This window comes from Oncorhynchus keta, chromosome 18 (assembly GCF_023373465.1).
Source record: "Oncorhynchus keta strain PuntledgeMale-10-30-2019 chromosome 18, Oket_V2, whole genome shotgun sequence".
Classification (NCBI taxonomy): Eukaryota; Metazoa; Chordata; class Actinopteri; order Salmoniformes; family Salmonidae; genus Oncorhynchus; species Oncorhynchus keta.
Window position 1 is genome coordinate 17,620,179 of NC_068438.1, and position 12,098 is coordinate 17,632,276.

Genomic DNA, 12,098 nt, shown 5'->3' on the forward strand with positions numbered 1-12,098 from the left:
TGAGCAGCAGCACTATGTGAGCAGCAGCACTATGTGGACAGCAGCACTATGTGAGCAGCAGCAGCAGCACTATGTGAGCAGCAGCACTGTGTGGACAGCAGCACTACGTGAGCAGCAGCACTATGTGAGCAGCAGCACTATGTGGACAGCAGCACTATGTGGGCAGCACTATGTGAGCAGCACTACGTGAGCAGCAGCACTTCGTGAGCAGCACTATGTGGGCAGCAGCACTATGTGGGCAGCAGCACTATGTGGGCAGCAGCACTATGTGGGCAGCAGCACTATGTGGGTAGCAGCACTATGTGGGCAGCAGCACTATATGGGCAGCAGCACTATGTGAGCAGCAGCACTATGTGAGCAGCAGCACTATGTGGACAGCAGCACTATGTGAGCAGCAGCAGCAGCACTATGTGAGCAGCAGCACTATGTGGACAGCAGCACTATGTGAGCAGCAGCAGCAGCACTATGTGAGCAGCAGCACTGTGTGGACAGCAGCACTACGTGAGCAGCAGCACTATGTGAGCAGCAGCACTATGTGGACAGCAGCACTACTATGTGAGTAGCACTATGTGAGCAGCAGCACTATGTGGACAGCAGCAGCACTATGTGGACAACAGCACTATTTGGACAGCAGCAGCACTATGTGAGCAGCAGCAGCACTATGTGAGCAGCAGCACTATGTGAGCAGCAGCACTATGTGAGCAGCAGCACTCTGTGGACAGCAGCACTCTGTGGACAGCAGCACTCTGTGGACAGCAGCACTATGTGGACAGCAGCACTATGTGAGCAGCAGCAGCACTATGTGAGCAGCAGCACTATGTGAGCAGCAGCACTATGTGGACAGCAGCACTACGTGAGCAGCAGCACTATGTGGACAGCAGCAGCACTATGTGAGCAGCAGCACTATGTGGACAACAGCACTATGTGGACAGCAGCAGCACTATGTGGACAGCAGCAGCACTATGTGGACAGCAGCAGCACTATGTGGACAGCAGCAGCACTATGTGAGCAGCAGCACTATGTGTGAGTCCTTCTGTAGCTCAGTTGGTAGAGCATGGCGCTTGTAACGCCAGGGTAGTGGGTTCGATTCCCGGGACCACACATACGTAGAATGTATGCACACATGACTGTAAGTCGCTTTGGATAAAAGCGTCAGCTAAATGGCATATATTATTATTATTATATTATGTGGACAGCAGCACTATGTGAGCAGCAGCAGCACTATGTGAGCAGCAGCAGCACTACGTGAGCAGCAGCACTACGTGAGCAGCAGCACTATGTGGACAACAGCACTATGTGGACAGCAGCAGCACTATGTGGACAGCAGCAGCACTATGTGGACAGCAGCAGCACTATGTGGACAGCAGCAGCACTATGTGAGCAGCAGCACTATGTGAGCAGCACTATGTGGGCAGCAGCATTATGTGAGCAGCACTATGTGAGCAACACTATGTGGACAGTAGCACTATGTGAGCAGCACTATGTGGACAGTAGCACTATGTGAGCAGTAGCACTATGTGGACAGTAGCACTATGTGGACAGTAGCACTATGTGAGCAGCACTATGTGGACAGTAGCACTATGTGAGCAGCACTATGTGGACAGTAGCACTATGTGAGCAGCAGCACTATGTGAGCAGCAGCACTATGTGGACAGCAGCACTATGTGAGCAGCAGCAGCACTATGTGAGCAGCAGCACTATGTGGGCAGCACTACGTGAGCAGCATCACTATGTGAGTAGCAGCACTATGTGAGCAGCAGCACTATGTGAGCAGCAGCACTATGTGGGCAGCAGCACTATGTGGGCAGCAGCACTATGTGGGCAGCAGCACTATGTGGGCAGCAGCACTATGTGAGCAGCAGCACTATGTGAGCAGCAGCACTACGTGAGCAGCAGCACTATGTGGGCAGCAACACTATGTGGGCAGCACTATGTGGGCAGCACTATGTGGGCAGCACTATGTGAGCAGCAGCACTATGTGAGCAGCAGCACTATGTGAGCAGCAGCACTATGTGAACAGTAGCACTATGTGAGCAGCACTATGTGGGCAGCACTATGTGAGCAGCACTATGTGAGCAGCAGCACTTCGTGAGCAGCAGCACTATGTGAGTAGCAGCACTATGTGAGCAGCAGCACTATGTGGGCAGCAGCACTATGTAGGCAGCAGCATTATGTGAGCAGCAGCACTATGTGAGCAGCAGCACTATGTGAGCAGCAGCACTACGTGAGCAGCAGCACTATGTGGGCAGCAGCACTATACAGGGAGCAGCACTATGTGAGCAGCTGCAGCAGCACTATGTGAGCAGCTGCAGCAGCACTATGTGAGCAGCAGCACTATGTGAGCAGCAGCACTATGTGGACAGCACTATGGACAGTGGACAGCAGCACTACTATGTGAGCAGCACTACGTGAGCAGCAGCACTATGTGAGCAGCACTATGTGGACAGCAGCATTATGTGAGCAGCACTATGTGAGCAGCACTATGTGAGCAGAAGCAGCACTATGTGAGCAGCAGCTCTATGTGAGCAACAGCACTATGTGAGCAGCAACACTATGTGAGCAGCAGCACTATGTGGACAGCAGCACTATGTGAGCAGCAGCAGCACTATGTGAGCAGCAGCAGCAGCACTATGTGAGCAGCAGCACTATGTGGACAGCAGCACTATGTGAGCAGTAGCACTATGTGAGCAGTAGCACTATGTGAGCAGCAGCACTATGTGAGCAGCACTATGTGGACAGCAGACCTATGTGGACAGCAGACCTATGTGGACAGCAGACCTATGTGGACAGCAGACCTATGTGGACAGCAGACCTATGTGGACAGTAGCACTATGTGGACAGCAGACCTATGTGGACAGTAGCACTATGTGGACAGTAGCACTATGTGAGCAGCACTATGTGGACAGCAGCACTATGTGGACAGCAGACCTATGTGGACAGCAGACCTATGTGGACAGCAGCACTATGTGGACAGCAGACCTATGTGGACAGCAGCACTATGTGGACAGCAGCACTATGTGGACAGCAGCACTATGTGGACAGCAGCACTATGTGGACAGCAGACCTATGTGGACAGCAGCACTATGTGGACAGCAGACCTATGTGGACAGCAGCACTATGTGGACAGTAGCATTATGTGGACAGCAGACCTACTATGTGAGCAGCACTACGTGAGCAGCAGCACTATGTGAGCAGCACTATGTGGACAGCAGCATTATGTGAGCAACACTATGTGAGCAGCACTATGTGGACAGCAGCCCTATGTGGACAGCAGACCTATGTGGACAGCAGCACTATGTGGACAGCAGCACTACTATGTGAGCAGCACTACGTGAGCAGCAGCACTATGTGAGCAGCACTATGTGAGCAGCACTATGTGAGCAGAAGCAGCACTATGTGAGCAGCAGACCTATGTGGACAGCAGCCCTATGTGAGCAGCAACACTATGTGAGCAGCAGCACTATGTGAGCAGCAGCATTATGTGAGCAGCAGCACTATATGAGCAGCAACAGAAGTATGTGAGTAGCAGGACTATTTGGGCAGCACTATGTGAGCAGCACTATGTGAGCAGCAGCAGCGCTATGTGAGCAGCACTATGTGAGCAGCACTATGTGAGCAGCAGCACTATGTGAGCAGCACTATGTGAGCAGCACTATGTGAGCAGCACTATGTGGGAAACCTCTCTGTACTATGTGGGCTCTGTCCTCTCTGTCTGTACTCACAGAGTTTCCAATGTTTCAACCTCCAACCAGTAAATATGGCTGACACATTACTGCCCTATTAGAGCCAGGACCCAGCAGTGAACCACAGTGGCGCCCCTACGGCGTCCACGCTCACCATACCATAATAACCATCATAACCATAGTAACTAGGACCTTTATAATGCATGTGGTTGTGCATTGATGTTTCGTGCAAGAGTTGAAGGCTTGCTTGGGCATAATCTTCAATCTTGTTCCTTTGACGTCCACTACTAAACCCTCTGAACTCCTCTGCTTCAGACTAGTCTTTGTTTCCCAACACACACTGGATGAAGAGAGGGTATTTGATGGTCCGTCATCCTCCTATATTAATCTTGAGTGCTGTTCATTTTTCTGTTAATTTAACCTATACTTCTTAACTGCTCTCCCTCTCAAATTCAAATTCAGGCATAGTTCTGTTAAAGGTCTCTTTGTTTCTCAACATCCTCCTACATCCTCTGATGTTGGTGACAAAATAAGTCAAAGATAACACAGACCTTTGTTATCTTCCCTAAAACTCCCTGCTTCATTCCAAATGGCACCCTATTCCCTATATTGTGTACTACTTTTGGTTCTGGTCAACTATATAGGGAATAGGGTGCCATTTGGGACATAAGCTCAAAATTCCTGACTGTTTTTTAAAGGGTGATCGTAAATCTACACACATACCCGTTTAACACGTACCCCGTATAACCTGTACCATAACACATACCCCGTACCATATCACATACCCTGTATAACCTGTACCATAACACATACCCCGTACCATATCACATACCCCGTATAACCTGTACCATAACACATACCCCGTACCATATCACATACCCCGTATAACCTGTACCATAACACATACCCCGTACCATATCACATACCCCGTATAACCTGTACCATAACACATACCCCGTACCATATCACATACCCTGTATTACCCGTACCATAACACATACCCCGTACCATACACATACCCTGTATAACCTGTACCATAACACATACCCCGTACCATATCACATACCCTGTATAACCTGTACCATAACACATACCCCGTATAACCTGTACCATAACACATACCCCGTACCATATCACATACCCCGTATAACCTGTACCATAACACATACCCCGTACCATATCACATACCCCGTATAACCTGTACCATAACACATACCCCGTATAACCTGTACCATAACACATACCCCGTACCATATCACATACCCTGTATAACCTGTACCATATCACATACCCCGTATAACCTGTACCATAACACATACCCCGTATAACCTGTATATCACATACCCCGTATAACCTGTACCATAACACATACCCCGTACCATATCACATACCCCGTATAACCTGTACCATAACACATACCCCGTACCATATCACATACCCTGTATAACCCGTGACATAACACATACCCAGTTATTGAAAAATTTTTTTTTTTAACTATGCAAGTCAATTCTTATTGACAATGACGGCCTACCCCGGCAACGCTGGGCCAATTGTGCGCTGCCCTATGGGACTAACAATCACAGCTGAATGTGATACAGCCTGGATTCGAACCAGGGACTATAGTGACACCTCATGCACTGAGATGCAGTGCCTTATACCACTGTGCCACGTTTAACCCGTACCATAACACATACCCCGTATAACCCGTACCTTAACACATAACCCGTATAATCTGTACCATAACACATAACCCGTATAAACCGTACCATAACACATAACCCGTATAAACCGTACCATAACACATAACTCGTATAAACCGTACCTTAACACATAACCCGTACCATAACACATACTCCATATAAACCGCACCATAACACATACCACGTATAAACCGTACCATAACACATAACCCGTATAATCTGTACCATAACACATAACCCGTATAAACCGTACCATAACACATAACCCGTATAAACCGTCCCATAACACATAACTCGTATAAACCGTACCTTAACACATAACCCGTATAATCTGTACCATAACACATAACCCGTATAAACCGTACCTTAACACATAACCCGTATAATCTGTACCATAACACATAACCCGTATAAACCGTACCATAACATACGTATAAACCTAATATAAACCCGTACCATAACACATACCATATAACACCATAACACAACCCGTATAATCTGTACCATAACACATAACCCGTATAAACCGTACCATAACATATAACCCGTATAAACCGCACCATAACACATAACCCATATAATCTGTACCATAACACATAACCCATATAATCTGTACCATAACACATAACCCATATAATCTGTACCATAACACATAACCCGTATAAACCGTACCATAACACATAACCCGTATAAACCGTACCATAACACATAACCCGTATAAACCGTACCATAACACATAACCCGTATAAACCGTCCCATAACACATAACCCGTATAATCCGTACCATATTCGGCTCTGGAACTGATTCAAAGCCTCACGAAAGGCACATAAATCTGTTACATTGACTTCCAAGTGAAGGAATGTGACCCCTGGCTGTATACCAACGGGGGAGTTGGGATATGCAAAAAAAACACATTTCCAATTCACACGTGTATTAATACACACTTACTTGTACATATGTGAAAAAGGACAAATATAAGCACCCACTTAACAATTATTGTTATTATTATTATTATTATTGCTATTTTAAGCTCTGCTCTGAGGTTATGTGGTTTCCATGGCACTAGGGAGCATCCAGTGTTCATGAGGACATTTCTGTGTGGTACATGAGACTACATAATTCCTGGGTTCATGTCTGTCCCTAATGGCACCCTATTCTTTGTATAGTGCACTAATTTTGACCAGAAGCCTACGGACTCTGGTCAAAAGTAGTGCACTATACAGGTAACACGATGCCATTTTGGACACATCCTCTGTGGTCCACATCAAAGCCCTGAAGCTAAACCTAGCAGTGTCATATTATTCATCTTTGAACCCAGAGGAAAGAATGTGTCCAGGAGGAGCCTAAAAAATGATTAAAAGTCACTTACGCTTTCTTTCCACAGATGGCCCCTTGATACCAGTTACGACACGTGCTGAAGTACTTCTTCTTGGTCCCCATGACCTGCTGCAGAGCGCACACGTTGGGTCTAACGGTCGCCAGGGAAACAGAGGAGACAGAATGTTGAATGAACACAGTTGGAATAGCTAAAGTGTTCTGCATGCAGCATACCATGTAGTAAATACTACAGTATATGTCTGTTTGATTTCTTATCCTTATTTCACTTTCACAGTATATTTCACTTTTGTTATTTCACTTTCACAGTATATTTCACTTTTGTTATTTCACTTTCACAGTATATTTCACTTTTGTTATTTCACTTTCACAGTATATTTCACTTTTGTTATTTCACTTTCACAGTATATTTCACTTTTGTTATTTCACTTTCACAGTATATTTCACTTTTGCTATTTCACTTTTGTCAATTTGGTAATATTTTCTTTCATAAAAATGTATCTGACATAGCAAGTTATTTACATTAATCCGTACCATCCAGAAGGCGAGGTCAGTACAGGTGCATCAAAGCGGGGACCGAGAGACTGAAAAACAGCTTCTATCTCAAGGCCATCAGACTGTTAAACAGCCATCACTAACATAGACTCAAATCTCTGGCCACTTTAAAAATATATAAATGGATGTAATAAATGTATTACTAGTCACTTTAAATAACACAACTTCAATCATGTCTACATACCCTACATTACTCATTGCATATGTATATACTGTACTTTATACCATCTACTGCATCTTGCCTATGCCGCACGGCCATCGCTGATCCATATATTTATATGTACATATTCTTATTCATCCTTTTACATTTGTGTGTATTAGGTAGTCGTTGTGAATTTGTTAGGTTACTTGTTAGATATTACTGCACTGTCGGGACTAGAAGCACAATCATTTTGCTACACTCGCATTAACATCTGCTAATCGTGTGTATGTGACCAATAACGTTTGATTTGATTTGATTTGACATTAGCTCTTAAATGTCGTTTAGTGAACTTTAAAGCGTGATCAATTGATAATTTATGAAATAATCATATTCAGAATTAAAGTCTTTGTAAAGTATTATAAAAGCAGAAAAAGAGTATTGTTTCAACTCAGTAAAAGTTTACATTAAAAATGACTTTTGCATGACACATTTGTAGAGACTGGGTATGGATCAGCATAAATCAGTGACTGCAGAGCAAGTCCTTCAGATAATAATAGTAATAATAACAACAATAATAATACAAATAATAATAGCAATAATAATAACAATACTGCTACTTCAACTACTTCTATTACCAACATTAATAACAATAATAACCAAAATAATAAACTTACCCCTCTTTTCTTGCTCTGACTTTACTGTGGTAGACTATCTTATCATAAGAAGAGTCCACCATGTCAAAGTTAGACAGGACAAACACAGCAAGGAGAGCTGCAAACAGGATCTTCATGATGATATCCCAGGAAGCTCCTCCAGGTACACAGGAACACTGAGAAATGGGATCTGGCTGGGGAGAGGGAACTTATATAGTAGGAGAGACTCACTAGGCTGGCTGGTTGAGGAACTAAGAGGGAGAAATGCAACACATCAAAGTCAGAGCCACGCCTGGACCACCCAGCCCCCCTCCAAAACCATGTTACTCACTCTACACTAATACTGTGTGGTGGACATGCTACTGTACAGGGAAATAGTTGTAGGATTAACGGAAGGTGTTGTCATCCTTGAGATTGTTATTTAGTAATCATTTTCATACTGATAATTTGCTCTCACTTCAGATTTTGTACTTCAGACTCTGTTGAGATTACGTTTAAATTGAGATTACGTGTATATTAAGATTACGTTTAAATTGAGATTACGTTTAAATAGAGATTACGTTTCAATTAAGATTACGTTTAAATTGAGATGACGTTTAAATTGAGATTACGTTTAAATTAAGATTCCGTTTAAATTAAAGGAAAAACCAAGACAAGATCATACATATTGTATTCACTTATGCTATGGAAAACACATGCCTGTGGAAACCACACTGGCATGTAGAAGCCAGAACATAGATCCACCGTTCCTGTCTGAAAACAAGTAGCTAGACAGAGAGTTATCTTGTTCTAGTCAGACAAGGTCCAGACAGACATGGTTTCATATTGCAGCATTAGTCACCTCTGTGAACAGGCAGGCACCACTGGAGGCTGTAAGTCATTTTATTCAGAACAAAGCTGGCCTCCAGATTTAAAAAGCCACAAACACACTCCAGATGGACTTAAAGGAGCTAAGTCCTCCAGTGCCAGTCACTGATCTGTATATCAACTCCTAATTATTAAACCACACAAACAAAACTCACACTGAGGTAGGAGTGAAAAATGGATTCTGTCAGAAGTAAGTTTGTGTTTAGCCCCACCTAGGGGACTGAGGGGAGTGTGACATAGAGGAGCCTATGACTATTGGAGAGGATAAGAGTGTGTAGAGGAGAGGAGGTTCAGAGTGTGGCTGTAAATACCAGAGCCATATGAACTCTTTAATACACTAGAGATGTTAGGGAGGGAGGCCTCGCTCAGCCTGTCAGTCTACACATCAGAGGAACAAACAATGCCACAAACACAAGCCAGTGTCTCATACATCCAATAGCCTTTAAAAAATTGAATTCAGAATTTAACAAACTCAATTGTTGTGGGAGGAAATTTGCAAAATTCCCAGTGATGCATTATGGGCATAAAAAATCCAGAAAACATAACACCCTTCTAAAAACATTTTTGTGTAAGAGAGCCCTCATAACAGTGTTTGTGTAGGACAGCCCTCATAACAGTGTTTGTGTAAGAGAGCCCTCATAACAGTGTTTGTGTAAGAGAGCCCTCATAACAGTGTTTGTGTAAGAGAGCCCTCATAAGTGTTTGTGTAAGAGAGCCCTCATAAGTGTTTGTGTAAGAGAGCCCTCATAAGTGTTTGTGTAAGAGAGCCCTCATAACAGTGTTTGTGTAAGAGAGCCCTCATACCAGTGTTTGTGTAAGAGAGCCCTCATAAGTGTTTGTGTAAGAGAGCCCTCATAACAGTGTTTGTGTAAGAGAGCCCTCATACCAGTGTTTGTGTAAGAGAGCCCTCATACCAGTGTTTGTGTAAGAGAGCCCTCATACCAGTGTTTGTGTAAGAGAGCCCTCATACCAGTGTTTGTGTAAGAGAGCCCTCATACCAGTGTTTGTGTAAGAGAGCCCTCATAACAGTGTTTGTGTAAGAGAGCCCTCATACCAGTGTTTGTGTAAGAGAGCCCTCATACCAGTGTTTGTGTAAGAGAGCCCTCATACCAGTGTTTGTGTAAGAGAGCCCTCATACCAGTGTTTGTGTAAGAGAGCCCTCATACCAGTGTTTGTGTAAGAGAGCCCTCAGTGTTTGTGTAAGAGAGCCCCAGTGTTTGTGTAAGAGGACAGCCCTCATAAAGTGTTTGTGTAAGAGAGTGTTTGTGTAAGAGAGCCCTCATAAGAGACAGTGTTTGTGTAAGAGAGCCCTCATAAGTGTTTGTGTAAGAGAGCCCTCATAAGTGTTTGTGTAAGAGAGCCCTCATAACAGTGTTTGTGTAAGAGAGCCCTCATAACAGTGTTTGTGTAAGAGAGCCCTCATACCAGTGTTTGTGTAAGAGAGCCCTCATAACAGTGTTTGTGTAAGAGAGCCCTCATAACAGTGTTTGTGTAAGAGAGCCCTCATAACAGTGTTTGTGTAAGAGAGCCCTCATACCAGTGTTTGTGTAAGAGAGCCCTCATAACAGTGTTTGTGTAAGAGAGCCCTCATACCAGTGTTTGTGTAAGAGAGCCCTCATAACAGTGTTTGTGTAAGAGAGCCCTCATACCAGTGTTTGTGTAAGAGAGCCCTCATACCAGTGTTTGTGTAAGAGAGCCCTCATACCAGTGTTTGTGTAAGAGAGCCCTCATAACAGTGTTTGTGTAAGAGAGCCCTCATAACAGTGTTTGTGTAAGAGAGCCCTCATAACAGTGTTTGTGTAAGAGAGCCCTCATAACAGTGTTTGTGTAAGAGAGCCCTCATAAGTGTTTGTGTAAGAGAGCCCTCATAAGTGTTTGTGTAAGAGAGCCCTCATAACAGTGTTTGTAAGAGAGCCCTCATAACAGTAAGAGAGCCCTCATACCAGTGTTTGTGTAAGAGAGCCCTCATACCAGTGTTTGTGTAAGAGAGCCCTCATACCAGTGTTTGTGTAAGAGAGCCCTCATACCAGTGTTTGTGTAAGAGAGCCCTCATAACAGTGTTTGTGTAAGAGAGCCCTCATAACAGTGTTTGTGTAAGAGAGCCCTCATAACAGTGTTTGTGTAAGAGAGCCCTCATAACAGTGTTTGTGTAAGAGAGCCCTCATAACAGTGTTTGTGTAAGAGAGCCCTCATAACAGTGTTTGTGTAAGAGAGCCCTCATACCAGTGTTTGTGTAAGAGACCTTCATACCAGTGTTTGTGTAAGAGAGCCCTCATAACAGTGTTTGTTGGTGATATGGGTCTGTTATCACTTAACTTCTAACAGAAAGGAACAAGATCAATTATTTATATTATCTGTTGATTGTTTGCATGTGTTTGAAATGACATATTTAAAATGAGCTGTGCAACTTTACTGTACCTTTGGAAATGGGGCAATCGAATCAAATTCTTTCTCAGAGCTACTTGAAGAGTTGAGTCTGCACCAAACAAAACCAACTAACAAGTCAATCATTGTTTTGAGTTGCCTCACATGCACTATGAGAGACAGCGATATGTGAGGTTGGCAGGACCATAGAGATAACCCTACCGTCGGGGAGGGCAGTCTCTCTCTCTATCTGGTTAGATGAACAGAACACGCCTACTGTTCACTAGATTCTGCACAAACAGAGGAAACTACACAGTAGACCGTATACACGCCAGAAACTACACAGTACACGTCCCCTGAACCCTAACACTCACAGTTTATGACGCATACGGTGGAGAATGCAGGCAGTTGTTTACAGCCCATAGTCCAAAATCAGGGTTTCCTGACTCCAATCTCTGTCATTGTCAAGCCAAACATCCACCACATCCATGGTGATTTGATACAGTTTAGAATCCTATTAAACAATCTACAATCAATTCACTCTACAATCCATAATGAAGTATTTCCATTAGCCAGAGTTACCAGGCAATCTCCCGGAGCAGCATGTCCCTGTTAGATGAGAGAGTAATGACAGTGTTTTTACACCCAGACTGGTCAACTCATTTAACACATGCAGTGTGACATTTCCCTGTAAAGGCCAGCAGACTGCTGGAACACTGAGTGACTGGGGAGAAGAGCAGCAGGGAAGACGGGCTATGTCTGACTCTGAAATGGTAACCTATTCCCTATAAAGTGCAC

General features: G+C 44.2%; 1 protein-coding gene and 1 long non-coding RNA gene across 4 annotated transcripts in view; both read right to left on the minus strand.

The window, feature by feature from the left end:
* Window positions 1–8,304, minus strand: part of LOC118397380 (periostin-like) — a 47,444-nt gene extending 39,140 nt beyond the window's left edge. The window contains exons 1-2 of one of the 3 annotated variants that reach the window (XM_052467509.1): window positions 8,091–8,304; window positions 6,754–6,852 (exon numbers count right to left, since the gene is read on the minus strand). In XM_052467509.1, coding sequence (XP_052323469.1) covers window positions 6,754–6,852; window positions 8,091–8,206 — 215 coding nt within the window. In that variant the 5' untranslated portion in view covers window positions 8,207–8,304. The remainder of the gene's footprint in view (window positions 1–6,753; window positions 6,853–8,090) is intronic. The other 2 variants (XM_035792059.2, XM_035792058.2) reach the window with 2 other exon arrangements.
* Window positions 4,427–5,747, minus strand: LOC127908663 (uncharacterized). The gene is made up of 3 exons (XR_008067906.1): window positions 5,038–5,747; window positions 4,788–4,881; window positions 4,427–4,619 (listed from the first exon to the last, which is right to left on the minus strand). It is a non-coding gene; the product is annotated as an uncharacterized LOC127908663 (long non-coding RNA).
* Window positions 8,305–12,098: the final 3,794 nt, after the last annotated feature.